This window comes from Schistocerca cancellata, chromosome 6 (genome assembly GCF_023864275.1).
Source record: "Schistocerca cancellata isolate TAMUIC-IGC-003103 chromosome 6, iqSchCanc2.1, whole genome shotgun sequence".
In the NCBI taxonomy this organism is placed as follows: Eukaryota; Metazoa; Arthropoda; class Insecta; order Orthoptera; family Acrididae; genus Schistocerca; species Schistocerca cancellata.
Window position 1 is genome coordinate 713,001,557 of NC_064631.1, and position 19,117 is coordinate 713,020,673.

The 19,117-nt window shown below is 41.1% G+C and overlaps 1 protein-coding gene across 1 annotated transcript in view; it reads left to right on the forward strand.

Moving 5' to 3' along the window:
• Positions 1–19,117, forward strand: part of LOC126190947 (chitin synthase chs-2-like) — a 252,167-nt gene that overhangs the window by 83,659 nt on the left and 149,391 nt on the right. The window contains exon 7 of the mRNA XM_049931591.1: positions 6,455–6,657. Within this exon, the coding sequence (XP_049787548.1) occupies positions 6,455–6,657 (203 nt within the window). The remainder of the gene's footprint in view (positions 1–6,454; positions 6,658–19,117) is intronic.

The following is a 19,117-nucleotide window of genomic DNA, read 5'->3' on the forward strand; positions in this document are numbered from 1 at the left end:
CATCATTGCTCAAACTTACATTATGGGATATCAACTCAAAATTTCTGCTGCACAGATCTTTTAGGTTTTTTTAATTGTGGCTAAAAACTCTTCCAAACTGTGAAATGACCATTCCAGTAGAAATTGCTTCAGATACTCCCTAAAAGAGGAGTAGTTATCAAATTTGTTTTTAATATGTGGAGGGAGAGCACTAAAAACTTTTACACCAGAGAACTGCACACTTTTTTGTACCATAGTCAGGTTTTTACAATCTTTGTAGAAACCACACATTCTCTTAGTATCACATCCGTGGTATTCACTACTTATTTTATAAAGCTCAGTATTTTTGCAGAAGAAACGCATGAGAGAAAATATGTATTGGGAAGTAACAGCAAGAATTTTTAGTTTCCAGAACATTTTTTTACAACTGCATGTAGAGTATACACCAGTCATTATTCTTACAACACGTTTTTGAGCCAAGAGTATTTTCTTTGCTAGTGTCTGGTTTCACCAAAATATAATACAATATGTTATAAGAGAATGGAAATATCCATAGAATGTTACTTACATTGTGTCTGTATTTCCACTCTTGGAGAGAAAGTGTAGGGCAAAAACTGATGAGGTGAGTCTCTTCTGGATATTTATTTTATGATGAGAGTCAATTACAGCACCTAAGAACTTAGTTGTTTCAACTCTTTCTATTGACTCTGTGCCACACTTCAGAGTTAACTCGTCCTCTGTTTTAGCAGTTGCAGTGAATATATTTAGTCTTATTGCATTTCAAAGAGAGTCCATTGATGCTAAATCTTTTCACCAAATCAGTAAGAATATTCTTAATAGATCCTTGAAGATTTTCACATGTATGACCATCAATCATAATGTTGGTGTCACCTGTAAAAATAGTAAAAAGGCACTGTAGCTTTGTACATTGAGGTAGATCATTTATAAATATGAGGAACTGCAAAGGACTAAGAACAGATCCTTGGGGCATTCCACATTTAATGGTACTCCAATCAGATGAAACCGAACCACTATGTATCTCATCGGTACTATCTACTACTACCTTCTACTTTCTATCTTTGAGGTATGATTCTAAGCACTTATTTTCTACAGCACTTATTCATAATAGGTCTGCTTTCTGTGATAGGATTTGGTTCTTCACAGTGTCAAAGGCTTTTGACAAGTCACAAAATAACCCTATTGTTACCACTTTGTCATTAATTGAATCCAGAACTTTACTTGTGAAAGAATACGTTGCTTGTTCGGTTGACAGACCCTTTAGAAAACCAAACTGATTTTTGCTGAGAATGTTGTATTTATCTATGAGGTTCATTCAAATGAAACCTGGTCAATGCATCTACCTTTTCCTTACATGTAAGGTGGCACCATGTAACTGCGGGTATGGTGGTGCCATCTATTGGTAGAGAGACTGACGCGTGTGCACTGTTTGATGTTGCATACTGCCAGTGTGGTTTCAAGCCGAAGAGAAGGTGGTCACACATGTTATCATCCACTACTGAACATGCAGATGAGTAAGCAGGAACAAAGAGGATTGATTAGATTTTTGGTGGTGGAGGGAGTTGGAGGCCATGAAATGTATCAACAGATGAAGGCTGTGTACAGTGAGTACAGTCTGAGTCATTCAAGTGTTGTGGAATGGTGCAAACGATTCCTTGAGGGGCACGAGTCACTGGAAGACGATGCTTGTCCTGGACAGGCTCATTGTGTCATTACACTGGAAGTGAATGCTTTGGTTTTGGACAACTGCAGAATCACCGTGGACGAGACCATAGGTTACTGGGTATTAGCATGGGCACCGCCGAAGTGTGTGACTGGGTCCAGGCCTGGATCCGACAGCAGCCTACTAGCTTCTTCAAGGATGGAATTGACCAGCTAATGTAGCAATGGGATCAATGTGGCGACAATTTTGGCCACTATTTTTGAGTATGTGTACTGTGGATAACTACATTTTTGTGTTAATAAAATTGTTACCATTACTTTACACTAGTGACCGGGTTTCATTTGAATGCTGTTATAGATGTTTGAACATTCTCATATACATAAGCTTTTCAGAATATTTTAAAAAGAAGTTAGAAGGGAAACTGGTCTGTAATTTGTGACTTCCAGTTTTGTCACCTTTCTTGAAATTGGGTTTTACAACAGTACATTTGAGTCTCTGTCAGGCACAGTTTCTTGTTACAAGGATGCATTAAAATGTGGCTGAGTACATCACTAATAGAAGCACAACTCTGATTTAGTAAATTACTAGAGATATAATCTACACCAGTGGAATGTGTATTCTTGAGAGAGATGATTTTTCTTCTAGTTTCAGATGCTGTGACATGTCTGATATGAATTTTACCTGTATGTTTGGGTGTAGTCTTTTGCATATGACTCAGAACTTCATTAACAGAGCCCTCACAGCATATTTGTTCTGAAACTGCCAAGAAGTGCTTGTTCTTAAAAAGTTCTTGTGGTTTTCCCTGTCTCCCTTCTAACAATATTCCAAATACTCCTCATTTTGTTATGAGAGTTATCAATTTCTTGCTTATAATACAATGCTTTTGATTTTTATATTACCTTATTTTGTATCTTACTGTACATTTTACAATGACCAGTTTTCATTGTGTCCTTAGACTTTCTAACTGCAATGTAAAGTTCCCTCTTTGTTTTACATGATTGTTTAATTTCCTTTGTGATCCAGGCTTTGTTCAGTAATGTACCAGTATTGCTTCTAACAAACTTTTTTGGGAATACCTCTTCAAAGATGGCTGAGAACTCATTTATGAATATATAAAAATTTAGCATGTACTTCATCCACTCTTTATAATGGGCTCCAGTCCATCTGTAGCAGTTTGTGTTTAAAAACTTCCAGTGCATTGCTAGTCATTGACCAAATAGATTTCCAGGTGAGGATTAACTTCTTGAGGGGTATACAATCATGCAGAGTGAGGAGTTGTCCATCATGGTCAGACAGTCCATTCAAGACAGGGGTGATAGTGAAACCATCGTACCTACTCAAATCTATAAATATGTTTGTTGTTGTGGTCTTCATTCCTGAGACTGGTTTGATGCAGCTCTCCATGCTACTCTATCCTGTGCAAGCTTCTTCATCTCCCAGTACCTACTGCAAACTACATCCTTCTGAATCTGCTTAGTGTCTTCATCTCTTGGTCTCCCTCTACGATTTTTACCCTCCACGCTGCCCTCCAATACTAAACTGGTGATCCCTTGATGCCTCAGAACATGTCCTACCAACCTATTCCTTATTCTAGTCAAGTTGTGCCACAAACTTCTCTCTCCCCAATCCTATTCAATACTTCCTCATTAGTTATGTGATCTACCCATCTAATCTTCAGCATTCTTCTGTAGCACCACATTTCGAAAGCTTCTATTCTCTTCTTGTCCAAACTATTTATCGTCCATGTTTCACTTCCATACATGGCTGCACTCCATACAAATACTTTCAGAAACGACTTCCAGACACTTAAACCTATATTTGATGTTAACAAATTTCCCTACTTCAGAAATGCTTTCCTTGCCATTGCCAGTCTACGACCATCATCAGTTATTTTGCTCCCCAAATAGCAAAACTCCTTTACTACTTTAATTGTCTCATTTCCTAATCTAATTCCCTCAGCATCACCCGACTTAATTCGACTACATTCCATTATCCTTGTTTTGCTTTTGTTGGTGTTCATCTTATATCCTCCTTTCAAGACACTATCCATTCCGTTCAACTGCTCTTCCAAGTCCTTTGCTGTCTCTGACAGAATTACAATGTCATCGGTGAACCTCAAAGTTTTTATTTCTTCTCCATGGATTTTAATACCTACTCTGAATTTTTCTTTTGTTTCCTTCACTGCTTGCTCAATATACAGATTGAATAACATTGGAGAGAGGCTACAACCCTGTCTCACTCCCTTCCCAACCACTGCTTCCCTTTCATATCCCTCGACCCTTATAACTGCCATCTGGTTTCTGTACAAATTGTAAATAGCTTTTCGCTCCCTTTATTTTACCCCTGCCACCTTCATAATTTGAAAGAGAGTATTTCAGTCAGCATTGTCAAAAGCTTTCTCTAAGTCTACAAATGCTAGGAACATAGGTTTGCCTTTTCTTAATCCAGTTTCTAAGATAAGTCGTAGGGTCAGTATTGCCTCACGTGTTCCAATATTTCTACGGAATCCAAACTGATCTTCCCCGAGGTCAGCTTCTATCAGTTTTTCCATTCATCTGTAAAGAATTCGTGTTAGTATTTTGCAGCCGTGACTTATTATACTCATAGTTTGGTAATTTTCACATCTGTCAACACCTGCTTTCTTTGGGATTTGAATTATTATATTCTTCTTGAAGTCTGAGGTATTTCGCCTGTCTCATACATCTTTCTCACCAGATGGTAGAGTTTTGTCAGGACTGGCTCTCCCAAGGCTGTCAGTAGTTCTAATGGAATGTTGTCTACTCTTGGGGCCTTGTTGCGACTCAGGTCTTTCAGTGCTCTGTCAAACTCTTCACGCAGTATCATATCTCCCATTTCATCTTCATCTACATCCTCTTCCATTTCCATAATATTGTCCTCAAGTACATCGCCCTTGTATAGACTCCTTCCACCTTTCTGCTTTCCCTTCTTTGCTTAGAACTGGGTTTCCATCTGAGTTCTTGATATTCATACAAGTGGTTCTCTTTTCTCCAAAGGTCTCTTTAATTTTGCTGTAGGCAGTATCTATCTTACCCCTAGTGAGATAAGCCTCTAAATCCTTACGTTTGTCCTCTAGCCATCCCTGCTTAGCCATTTTGCACTTCCTGTCGATCTCATTTTTGCAGTTATAATCCCCATTTGTTTAAAGAGATTTTACAGAGAGCTCTGTTACTATTTTCAGTTATTATTCCCGTGGCCTTTTTCTATAGTTTGAATACTGTGTCCATGTTTTGCAAATGGGACACCTCACAAAATGATTCCATAGCTAATGATGGCATGTATATAAGAATAGTGTGTGACAACAAGATGTTGCCTGGAACATTGTGATGACAGCTCTCTAAGGATGTAGACTGCTGATTACACTTTGCTAGTGTATCTGTGTGTTCGTTCCATATCAAGTGACAGTGATCATTAATTTGTAAAAAATCTGTGTATCCTACATTATCCATGAAATTTTCATTGGCATTTAATTTTACAAAATTCATTTCCTTCTGTAAGTAGAGATTCATATTGTTTTGTTTATTTTCAGTGTAAGTTTATTACATGGTGAGTAATTCCAAATATCATTTGGGGTTTCATTTTCTTTAATTATTAGGAGTTCTGATGTTTTATCTGCGATTTAAATGTTGCTGTTGTAAACAAGAAGAATTTTTTACCTATTTAGTGTATGAATAATTTAATCTGCCTCTGCTTTCAACATCTACCACATATGAATAATCTCCTCCATATTGGTACTTCCAGGTATTATTTTTATATTATTATCTGTTTAAGTGTGCTTAAAATGCACTTTTAAGGTTTTCATTGATACGAATAAAAATTTCTAGAACAACTCTATTCTTTCCTGCTTCTTTCTTCCATCTTTTTTGTTTCATTTTGTACTTCCATCTCACAAACACCAGTGGAAAAAGCTAAACCTAGTAAACTGTGAGCAAGTATAATTTAATGTGACAGCATTATCACACAATCTATGTCTCATATTGTGCTACATGCAATATTGTCTTGATCAGCAATGAACAGCCCTTGTTCAATAGTAAGAAACCTCCCTGTTTAATAAGAGCGGGGAATATATTATGCTTCTGTACTTCATATCTCACAATTTGGAAAGTAAAAAGTCATGTTGAATACAAAGGTTACCTAGAAGTTAACATTTTAGCTTGATTGTAAAGTTAACTGTGGTATTCTTTGAAAACTCAGCCCAGTATTATCAGAGGAAAAGTTGTGAAGAGTAGCTTGTTACCCCTGATAGCAAGATTTCAAAATATTAAAAGCAGAATGTCAAAGGAAACAATGTACAGAGTACAATAGAGTTGTTGTGGAAATGCTAATCAAACAAGACTTTTGGTGGGACTGATTATTTCTGTGTTAACAAATAATACATTAAATGTGATGGATTTTACTTGATATACAGTTAGGCAAAAGACATTAAAAAAATTGGATACATACAACAGGAAAAATCAAAGATATTGGTCTGCAAGGAAAGAGCATAAAGCAAAAATTCAAAAGACCCAAAGAAGATAAATCACTGAATTTCTAACATATAAAACAAAAATAAATTTGTCCTTGTTTTTTGACATTTTAACACGTTTCAAGAGTTCAAATTAAGCATGTTTTTGTCTGAGTTGTTTATTAATATTTTTATACTAGCTTAGAATCATGGAGATTGCTTGTATAATAACAAATATGACATTTTTGGCACATTATCAGATTTTTTATGGTATTAAGGAAGAGCATTGGCTAGAAGAGTTTTGTCGATAACAAGATAATCTCTTGTTTCAGGAAAATTTGCCTGCAAAATAATGATCCAGCCAATTGCTTTTGCATTCCCTGTGAATGTGACAGTTCCATTGTCTATTTCATTACTAATTGTAATGTGTGGGTTAAAGAACACAGATCCTTGCACTTACCAGAACATTATACCAGACTACCTTTTCTTTGATGCACCAAGCTCTTACACAGTTGGTGACTTCTTGGGGACACAGGTAAGTATATTATCATTAAAAATTTACATTATTGTTAATTTTATTAATAAGTTAATAGTGCATCATAGTTTCATGATGGCCATTCATGTTAATAGACATTTGGTTACCTGTCTGCTCAATAGAATGCTCAACATTAATACCAACATAGCTGATTTATAACATGGCTGCTTTCACATGTGGCCCTCTCCTTTATAGGGTAGGTAACACCTGTGACTGAACTGCAGTAGGAGGTGCTGGGTGAGCATATGAGATGAGTCATGCAACTGGGTCATCTGTGAGAGAATGGCCCATGGTGTGCAGGATTGGGAGCAAGACTGGAGTAGGGATGGAAAAGGATATTCTGTAGATGTACTGTCTCTCCCACCAGTCTTCCTCCCCCCATGCGGGCATTTTCTCTCTCTCCCTCCATCTATCTCTCTCTTTCTTCCCCTATCATCTCTTTCCATCCCTCTCTCCTTCTCTCTTCCCCCCATTTCCCATTTCTTGTCCATCTTTCTTTCTTTTCCCCCCTCTCTACCGCCCTTATCCCTCTTTCTGTATCTCTTATATGCTCTTCCCATCAGAACTCCTTATTAATAGAAAACAGCAGCTTACTTTTGACATCCAAGATTGGAAACATGATTGTTGTTCATGTCACTTGTAGCAATTTAAGCTGATAAATTAGATTCCTGTCTAACCATAGATAGGAATTGAATATTTTTGAAGTCACAACATTACCCAAAAGCAAGCAACTCTCATTATACAGTGGTAGACATAACATAATAGTTCCACAAATCAAATCAAATATGAGAAAAAAGGGAATGGAACAAAGAACATAAATTTTTAAAAAAAGCTCCACCTCCTCCACATATATTCAAATAAATAGGAATCAGAAGTGACCTTACATTTATTGGGACATTTCATGGCAGACCGGTTGCCCCCAATTCTGTTCATGCCGGCACCTGTTTCTGGGTCTTTGAAATGTATATTATGATCTATGATTTACAGATAAATTAACAAAACCATCTTTAAGGCAGTTGTACAAACTGAAGTAATCCCCAAACAGACTTGTTACTCCCTTTTTCTAAACCACCGAAGACCCACCTACCAACTACGTGCTACCCCGTGCGGCAACTGTACTTCCCATATTTCGATTCATCAGCCTCAACTACTTTCTCTATGAAACCCAGGAGATCACCACTTTTGACAATGCAACACGCGAACTCCTCAGCGCAGGCTCCTGGCCTCAATGATGGTGTGTCTCAACAAATGTAATTCTATCGAGATAAAAATATCGGAGCATTTGTTGACCCACAGATGAGTCATCCTCAGATCTCCAATAGAGAGTCTACTGCCAGCAAACCAACTCCTTTCTCGAATGATCAGATGACATAAGTGGGACCCCTCTTTCCTGCAGCACCATTGGAGTCTGTCTGTACAATCCTTTCACAGAACAAGAACTGTTTCCTCAGGACATTTTTTATAAGTTATTTTTGCTCCAAGCAGTCCTGTTTGAAACACCACTCCAGTTTTTCAACATGCAAATTAAATCTGCTCCATATGAGTTACAATCAATCACAAAAACTCCTAAAATATTCCCACAAATAAAGAACACTCCGAAAAGTACATAAGTAACTAATCAGCCTTAAAATCCATAACAAAACAACTGAAACAAAGCTATTAAGCTACCATCTTCAGCCCCCCCCTCCCTTGCAAAAAAAAATTATGTTCAGCAATTATCATTAGCATTAGACCATCATGACACCCAAATAAGTAAAGGAGTATACAACTATAAAAAATTTTTTCACTAGTATGAAGCCCAATATCACAATGCCAATTATACACAATTAAATTCCTACAAGGCAAACAAACTATCATTTAACTTCATTTAAGAAATGGACAAATGATACATGACAGTGGTAAAAGTCCACTTATAGTGTTGGTGGTAGCTAACTTCATGTAAATGAAAGAAATACAGAACAACATTCTCACTGGCTATAATTCTCATTGACTGTTTCCGTCTGACTCGTGATTGGCCATCTGATCACACTTTTACCAAAGTCTACACCTCACGCAAAACTGCTGACACCATAACTGCTTTTCAATCCAATATTCAAATTGTCTGAATTAGAATGAATTAGATAAACATGAGAACTTACTCATATTTTAGACAGTGGAAAATCCAAGATGGAATAATTACAATATTATGAAAAGAACAGATTGCTACTCACCATATAGCGGAGATGCAAAGTTGCAGATGGACACAACAAAAAGACTGTTAAACAAGTAAGTCTTTGCCAAAAATGACTTCATTGGAAATAGACCACATACTCACACACATTCACACAAATGTAAATTGCATTTATGTGAGTGGGTGTATGTTGACTAATTCCGACGAAGGGCTTTTTGGCCAAAAACTTACTTGTTTGGCATTTGTGCCTATCTGTCACTCAGAATCTCCACTATGTGGTGAGTAGAGTCTATCCTTTTCATAATATTGTCAGAACTTATTTTAGTTTAAATTTCAACCCTATTTCCAAAATTCTTCCACAAATCAACTCAAAGAATAAACAAAAATGTGACATATATACTCTTTCAAGTTACAATGACATTTATAGTCAGAGAAGTATAATTCAACACAGTTTGCGCAAGACTTTTGTATGCTTGCTCAGTCATCATATTGTTTTGTATGTGTTGTGACTCGCCGATTATTCAAAGTGCCGCCGCGCAATTACGCACGTCCTCTATGTGCGGCGCTGTCTGCCAGCCAGGCAGCAGCTGCGCCACCTAAGCGGCCAGCCGAGCAGCGGCCGCTAGACTGAGACTCAGTGTTTAATCGAATGCCAACTTGTACACAGGTCAACTTACTCAGTGACTTATATGTGTTGTCCGAAATATGTGTTAAATTTGAAGATATAAAATTGGCGACGAGGTAGTGGATTTTTCCTTTTCACCGTTGACTCACAGGGTTCCATGGCTACTGTCGAGCAGCTCTTGCAAAATCTCCTTGAACAGCAAACACTTCTAACGACAGCAATTCGCGATCAGCAAACGCTTCTAACAGTGGCGATTCGCGATTTCGTCGCGGCGTCCAATGTGGGGCATTTCTCGTCGTTGGCTGTACCTCCTTTTCCACCTTACGACGAGACGGCGGAAGACTGGTCTGATTGTGAAAAACGTCTTCGACAGCACTTCTTGGCATTTCATGTCACGGACGAACAACCATATAAGTCTCTGTTCCTTTCCTGGATTTCACCTCATATGTATAGGTTGTTGTCGCAATTGGCTCCTTTGAAGGATCCTGCGTCTTTGTCCTTTGCTGAAATGTGCTCCCTTCTGTCTGTCTATTTTCAAAAGCAAACGCATGTGGTAGCCTCTCGTGTTGCCTTTTATCGCTGTCAAAAACAACCAAATCAGTCCTATCGCGCTTGGGCTGCTGAACTTCACAGCCTCAGTTGAAAGTGTCAATTTGTTACTGACGCTCACAAACAATCCTATGCTGATTCCATGGTACGGGATGCTATTATCCGGTCGGTGCCTGACAAAGAAGTTCGGCAACGTGCCCTTCAGTTGGCGAATCCGACTCTAGATGAAGTTCTCTCCATTGCGCAGTCTTTTGAAATTTCTCGCGCTGCTGGGGCGCAAATAGAAGCGTGGTGTGACGTCGGGGAAATACAACTTCTGTGTGCTGTTGACGACGCGTGCGGCGCGTCCCCGCCGGCCGACGTGGCCGCAGTGCGCTCCCACGCGCAGCCTCGGCCTAGCCGTAAACAACCCACTAAGAAACTGCAGCAAAATCCCCGGCAACTTCCTTCATGTCCGCGGTGTTTTACGAAACATTCACGCGAGGATTGTCCCCAACGTTGGGCTGTGTGTCACAATTGCAAAAAGAAAGGTCATGTGTCTTCCGTTTGTAAATCCGACCGCATACATGATGTTCATGAACATGACGCTGATTCTGATTCTGTGTTGTCTGTCAATTGCACTTCTTCCCTTTCAGGGAAGTTATTCCTCACTGTCCAAATCCTTGGTCGAGATGTTCGCATGCAAGTGGATACCGGTTCTGCTGCCACTATAATTAATTCTCAGACGTATCTTCAGCTGGGTTCTCCACTCCTGTCCCCTGTCACTCGGCAATTACGGACATACAATAAACAGAAGATTTCTCTCTTGGGACAGTTTAATGCTGAGGTATCTTACAAATCTGTCGTTTGCACTGTTCCCATATTTGTGGTCGACCAGAGCACCGCAGAAAATCTTTTTGGTTTCGATGCCTTTCGCGTTTTTGGGTTCTCCATAGATGACTCTGTCAATATTGTCTCTGATGCTATTCCTTATGCTCAACTGGATTCCTTGTCGACGACATTTTTGTCCCTTTTTTCTCCTGGGTTAGGCCGTGCAAACGACTTTGAAGCTCATATCACGCTCAAACCCACTGCTCGGCCTAAGTTTTTTCAGGCTCGGCCCATTCCTGTGGCCCTTCGTGATCGGGTAAAATGGTAGTTGGATCGTCTCACTGCTTCAGGGGTCTTGCTTCCTGTCACTTCCAGTGAGTGGTCCTCTCCTGTCGTTGTAGTTGCTAAGCCCAATGGTGATATTCGTCTCTGTGGCGATTTCAAAGCCACTGTAAATGCTCAATGCCTCATTGACACTTACCCTATGCCCCGTCCTGAAGAACTGTTCACTAAACTCGCTGGAGGACAGTATTTTTCTAAAATTGACCTGTCGGAAGCTTATCATCAACTTCCTCTCGACGCTACTTCCCGGCAGTTTCTGGTCCTTAACACGCCTTTCGGCGTCTATCAATACCAATGCTTGCCATTCGGGGTTGCTAGCACCCCTGCCGTTTTTCAGCGATTCTTGGAACAATTATTGCTCCCTGTCCCGGGGTGTATCAATTACATGGACGACATTGTTGTCACTGGCTCCACCACTGAAGAACATCTTCAACATCTCTGCACACTTTTTAATGTCTTACAGACTGCCGGTCTTAAGTGTAATCCTCAGAAATCACAATTCTTTCAGGCATCTATCACGTACTTGGGGTTTCAACTCTCTCGGGATGGTATTCGTCCGCTTCAACACACTGTTGCTGCGATCGATGCCATTCCTCACCCTACGTCTGTTAAGGAACTGCAGGCTTTCTTGGGGAAAATAGCATACTATCACAAGTTTTTACCGTCTGCGGCGTCGGTGGCTCAGCCGTTGCATCGCCTGTTGCATAAAAATGTGCCTTTTCACTGGTCCGCGTCATGTGACGCGGCTTTCCGGAAATTAAAGACTATGCTGAAACAGGCCCCGTGCCTGGCTACTTATCGACCTGGCCAACATCTTGTTCTTGCCACAGACGCCTCTCAATACGGGGTCGGTGCAGTCCTTGCGCACCGTTTTTCTGACGGTTCGGAACAACCCATCGCTTATGCCTCCAAAACGCTCACGGATGCCCAACAAAAGTATTCGCAAATTGAGAAAGAAGCTTTGGCCATCATTTATGCTCTTCATAAGTTTGGTGTTTTTCTCTATGGCTCAAAATTTCATCTTGTTACGGATCACAAACTGCTTGTTTCCTTGTTTAATCCATCAACATCACTTCCTGACAAGGCTGCACACCGCCTCCAGCGTTGGGCTCTTTACTTGTCCCATTTCAATTATGAGATTCATTTGCGGCCAACGGCTCAACATGCGAATGCTGATGCTTTGTCTCGCCTTCCCATGGGTCCTGATCAGGCATTCGATAGGGACGAACTTTTGTGTTTCAACCTGGATGTTGCCGAGCAGCGGGTTGTGGACGGGTTCCCCATCACTGGGGACAGGCTGGCGGCTGCTACGGGTTCTGAACCTACCCTCTCCCAGGTTTTACGCTCTATTCAGAAGGGTTGGCCAGATCGCCCGTCCGCTAAGACTTCTGATCCGTTGCGGAACTACTACACTTTGCGCTACCGCCTCACGGCTAGGGATGGTGTTATCCTCCTCTCCACTGACAATGCTTTGCCGCGTGTTGTGGTACTTGCGTCTTTGCGTGCTTCGGTCTTGCGCCTCCTTCACCAGGGGCACTGGGGTGTGTGTCGCACAAAATCTCTGGCACGCCGTCATGTGTACTGGCCTGGCATCGACTCTGACATCACACACATGGTCGCTGCCTGCGGCCCTTGTGCGTCACAGGCCACTGCCCTGAAGTCATCTTTGTCACTGTGGCCTTCGCCTGAGAAGCCCTGGGAGCGCATTCATGCTGACTTTGCGGGACCCTTTATAGGTACTTATTTGGTCCTCGTAATTGACGCCTATTCTAACTTTCCTTTCATTGTCCGTTGCACGTCACCTACCACCGCGGCAACCACCAGTGCTCTCGCCCGCATTTTTTCTTTGGAAGGCCTCCCCTCTACTCTTGTCACTGATAATGGTCCGCAATTTGCCTCTTCCAACTTTGCGGATTTTTGTGCTCGTCACGGCGTTACGCATGTCACGGCCCCGCCGTTCCATCCACAATCCAACGGTGAGGCTGAACGACTGGTCCACACATTTAAGGCCCAGATGCGGAAACTTCTGACTTCTTCTGCTGCTGATGACGCGCTTCTCCAGTTCCTGGCGTCTTACCGTTTCACCCCCATGGGCGATCACAGCCCGGCTGAGCTCTTACATGGCCGACAGCCCCGCACGCTACTTCATCTTCTGCGGCCTCCCACCTCACGGCCGCGGGTGCCTTCACTTGGCCGGTTCACCACCGACGACCTCGTCTGGGTACGGGGATATGGCAGGCGGCTAAAATGGAGCCCGGGCCACATCTTACGACACCATGGCAGACGCCTGTATGAAATCCAGACGGACACGGGTGTTGCAGTGCGTCATTCGGACCAGCTTTGGCCTCGGGTGCCAGCAACGCCTGTTCCGAATGCCGCCACACCACCTTTGGCTCTACCTGATGCTCGGGATCTTGGCATCTCTCAATACTCACAACGCAGCCCTGTCACCGTCATCGCGATGCCAGCACCAGAACGGACGCCACCAGGAGATGTGCCCATGCAGGAACCGGAGGACCGTTCTCTGTCAGAGTACATCTACTCGCCTCCTCCTCCAACAGATGCCGACACATCGCCCATGTCTCCTGTCATATCAACTGGACTTGCCGCAACGGGCAGATTTGTGCAGGGGGCCCCAGCAGATTCAACCCCTACGTCTCCTGTCGTCTCGACCCGTTATCATCGGGGACACTTCCGTTCGTACGGGAAGCCTCCTCCTCGAGACTTTACGGCGAGTCAAATGACGCCTATGGACGTTAGCCATCTCCAGGACACCTCCATCAAGACCAGTGCAACAATTTCAAAGGGGGGAAAAGTGTTGTGACCCGCCGATTATTCAAAGTGCTGCCGCGCAATTACGCACGTCCTCTACGTGCGGCGCTGTCTGCCAGCCAGGCAGCAGCTGCGCCACCTAAGCGGCCAGCCGAGCAGCGGCCGCTAGACTGAGACTCAGTGTTTAATCGAATGCCGACTTGTACACAGGTCAACTTACTCAGTGACTTATATGTGTTGTTGTGTTGTCCGAAATATGTGTTAAATTTGAAGATATAAAAGTATGCTTGCTCAGTTATCATATTTCTATCATTTACTTAGCTTGTTCAACTATTGGTTGCTTAATCTAGCCTGGGGCTTCATGCGATCCCTGATCAGTGATGTCAATCTCTCCTCCTATGAGTCAGTTTGGAAGCCAACATCATAGTCTCCATCCTTTTCAGTTTCTTGCAAAAAACAGAAATGGTTTCTTTTTATTGCTTTTAATAATGGAAGAGTAAGGTGAACTGCATCTCTCCTTTTCTATGGAAATTCATGATCTTCTTAATTTGGGAAGATATGGTGCCCAGTGATTTTTGCATGATAGTATTTTTCACTCATTTGAGTTTCTTCATCCCATTTTTGAGCAATCTTATCTTTGCCATGTCAGGCTGTAAATGATTTGGTATCATTGGTAACACCTTGTCTGTGCATCTTCCCATTGTAATTTATGCTGATGGAGGCTCACTGGAAGCAACACTTTGTGAAGTCCTGTAGTACTCATCTCTCTTCATTAGTCTCCATTAGTCTCTTATCTTCAAGAAATCCATTGCTTTGTATGCTTTACAGACCATTCTATTGCAGACAGGGCAAATTTGTATGCGAGTAACTTTCCAAAATGTGTCCTGTCGTCACTCACCACTTTCTCCAGTGTAGCATGATAGGGAAATATAGACTTTAGACATTTTATAACATCTGACTCATGTAAAGAATAAAAAACACAATTTTTGGATACAAGAATACCTGTCAGTTGCAAACAATACCATTTGCCAGACAATTTGAATAAATAAGCTCCAACTCGCTGCATGATCAGTTTGGAGATTGTGATGTTTGAGTCTAATGTGAATTCTTTGTTTCCGTAGTGCACTGTGAACATTGTCTTACTAATTCTCCAGTGTCAGGGAAAATTCTTGGCCACCATATTTATTCATATTGTTGCTCTGCATTTTTTAATTCCTTGGTGTCTTTCATGGGTTCTTATTAAGATATTATTTCATAATGCTCTGTACTAAATACAAATCAATCATTGTTTCATCAGTAAACCTATCTGTATTGAAGTTTCAGACTGACATTGCCAGTATTCCTGTATAACTGATACTTATCCAGCATACATAACAACAAAAACAATCAAGTTTTGACAAAATACAAGGCATATTCAGAAAGTAGGGAACGTTTCCATCTGATGCCACTAGGCGCGCACTGATTGTGTATATTTTGGTATGTGCATGCTTGGCAGCTCAGTCGGCATCCATCCGTGACAGCGGGGATGTCTCTGTGTGTATGTTTTTTTTTTTTTTATTCGAATTTGGAATGTGTGCTGCAATCGAAAACCTCACCAGTTGTGAGGTGTGGTCTGTGTTACGGTTTTTGTTGGCAAAAAACCTAAAACCTATAGAAATTTATGGTGAACTGTGCAAAATGTATGGAAACAGCGTAATGAGTGAATGTTCCATCTTTAAACGGTGCATTCGGTTTAAAAATGGCTGAACCAACGTTCATGATGAACGGAAAAGTGGATGCCCAAGCACTGTGACTGACAACCTTGTCGCTAAAATTGATGAAATGACTTATGGAAACCGTCGCTTCACAATAACAGAGCTTTTGCTTTCTTTTCCACAGGTTTCATGGATTTTTTTGTTTGAAATTGTCACTCAAAAGCTAGGCTACCACAAATTTTGTGCACAATGGGTGCCCAAAATGCTTACAGGGCACCGTAAAGAACAGCAAATGGGGGCAATGTTGACATTTCTGGAGGCCTACCACAAAGATGGTGATTCAGTACTGGATTGAATCGTAGCCGGTGACAAGATTTTGGTGAAACATGTCAATTGTGAGACAAAATTACAGTCCATGTTTGCAAACCTTCTCAACAAGGAAGTTGGTAGCGACAGTGTTTTGTGATAGACAAGGTGTGCTTCTTATAGATGTTCTTGAATGTGGAGCAACCATAAACTCTGCCCGGTACTGTCTAACTTTGCAGAGCCTTAGAAGAGCAGTTCAAAACAAACACTGAGGAAAGCTGATATCAAAAATTTTGTTTTTGCACAGCAATGGCCGACCTCACATGGCAAACCACACTATGGAACTCCCTAATTCATTCAAATGGGAAATTTTCCCTCATCTGCCCTACAGCCCCGATTTTGCACCAAGCAACTTCCACTTGTTTCTCAAGATGAAGAACTGGCTTGCAATGCAGCACTTTGATGACAATGTAGAAATCCAGGCAGGTGTGACTCACTGGCTTTTGCAGAATTTTATGACAAAGGTCTTTCCAAGCTTGTCCTCAATGTGTTTGGTGACAATGTGGAAAAGTAGTATGTCAGTTGCTCTTTCAGATGTATGTAATAAAATGTATTTCTCGTACTTAGTTTTTTTTAATGCCAAAATGTTCCCTAATTTCTAAATAGCCCTCGGTAAATTACGAGGGCTATTTAGAAAGTAGGGAATGCCTAGATAAAAAAATCTGCTCACCAAGCAGTGGCAGAACACCCACATAAAAGAGGGTTGTAATTAGGCAAGCTTTTGGAGCCAGTACCTCCTTCCTCACGCAGAAGGGTTGAAGGGGAAGGAAGAAGAGTGAAGGAACAGGACTGGAGAGGTCTAGGAAAAGGGTTAGATTTCAGGGAAAGTCACCCAGAACTGCAGGTCAGGGGAGACTTACTGCATAGGATGAGGAGGAATGACTGATTGCTGGGGACTGCTTCAGACAAGATTTGAAAACCTGCGTATTACCCTGTCTTCCACCTTTAAGCTCTCAGGCTTTCTGATCTTGTCTGATGCAGTCTCCAACAATCAGTCTTTCCTTCTCATCCCGTGCGTTAAGTCTCCCCTGACCCACAGTTCTGAGTGCTTTTCAGAAAATCTACCCCTTTTCCTAGACCTCTCCAGTCCTTTTCCTTCACCTCCCATTCCTTCCCCCTTCAACTGTTCTGCCTGAAGAAGGAGCCACTGGCTCCGAAAGCATGCCTAATTACAACCCTCTTTTATGTGGGTGTTCTGCTGCCACTAGGTGAGTAGGTTTTTTTATCCATCCAATTGAATTATTTTATCCAGCACACATTTAGTTCTGTAATCTTGTAAATGCTTGGTGTTTGGATTTAGTTGCTGGCCTTGAGTAATCTCTTAAAGTCTCTAGTTCATTGCAGAAAATATTAGTGGTTACCAAATTTACATGAGCCGTGACTTCTCATTTTAAATGTTCATCAGTTTCTTCAGTGCATTACAGTGGTTTTCATGATAAGATGTCTGCTGCTTCTAGCTCCTTTCTTGGAATGATATGAATTTTGTGGAAGTATCATATTTAGTGAATTCTTTTGAATGAGTTTTGGTGTAGTATCATCCAAATCTTTTGTGCTCAATATCACAACAAGAAGCTTCTGATCTGTCTCTAATGTGAATGTGTATAGGAGTTATGAGAAGGATACTTGCTACTCACAATATAGTGGAGATGCTGAGTAGAGATAGGCACAACAAAAAGACTGTCAGAGAACAAGCTTTCAGCCAACAAGGCCCTTGTCAGACACATGTCTGTGTCATACATACATATATTCAAGCAAATGCAACTCACACACACATGACTGCTGAGGTCACACTCGCCATATAACGGAGATGCAGGGCAATGTGGCCCAGGAGTCAGGAGTCAGAGATTGCGGTCATGTGTGTGTGTGTGTGTGTGTGTGTATGTGTGTGTTTGTGTGTGTGTGTGTGTGTGTGTGTGTGTGTGTGTGTGTGTTTGGCTGCTGAGGTCACACTCACCATATAGCAGAGATGCAGGGCAGTGTGGCCTCAGCAGTCGGAGATTGCGTTCATGTGCATGTGAGTTGTGTGTGTGTGTGTGTGTGTGTGTGTGTGTGTGTGTTTGTCTATCTCTGACAAAGGCCTTATTGGCCAAAAGATCACTCTCTGACAGTCTTTTTGTTGTGCCTATCTGAAACTCAGCATCTCCACATATGGTGTGAAGCAACTATCCCTTTCATGATATTGTTACATTCCATCCTTTGTTGTATAGGAGTTAGTTTATTTGTAATTTACTTACCCAGAATCTTACTATCTTTCTTCATTTTTTTAATTACTAAAATTACTACCCTCCTTTATCTTTGTTTTTAAACAGATCATCTGATGATGAATTAGTAATAAGCCAAAACCAATAATGACCTGAGGCTGAAATAGATACTTAAAAAATAAGTTTTCCCTAAGACAAAATGCCTATAGTTTTCATAAATCGAGGGCATCTGTATTTGGTTGTTTATGAGTATGTGTAACTTTTCTGCCATTATGTCTAAGTAATCATTGTATTTGGGAGCCAGTGATTTGAAAGTGCCACCTTGCCATTTCCTGCAGGCACAACTTCAATTGGAAGACCATTTATGTTTGTTTCTTGTTTGATAATCTTCAGAATCATTTTTGCCTTATTCTTCTAATTTTCTTTTTAACGTAGTATGTGAATTCCACTTTGAGCATAGTGCATGAATTGCACATTTGTAGTAACAGACTGGAGGATTTTGCAATACTGGTGACCTTGAATACAGCCTGTCAGCTGAATTAAGTACCGCTCTCTCTTTCTAAGAAAAGTTACTTTCATCCAAGGAGTTGTCCATCAATTATCCTTGCTTCTTTTTGATGTTACCTTTATTTCTTGTAAAAGAAAACAGGACTTGAAGTACTGTAGGAATATGTTTAAGGAAGGGTTGAATTTTCCATCTACACTGCCTACTTTATAAATTTCTTGTCTACATATTTCCCATAAGTTCTGTAAGCATTGTGACTAACTCATTGTTTATGATTCTGTGATACAGTAGTTTCACATCACTGCCATACTAGGATAGACCATTGCATATTGCTTTAAACCACTGTAGGTTTCGGGGCTAAAAACAAATTGTCAATGACTGTTGAACGATGTCCTCCAATCTACATAGGGATTTTTTTACTGTAAT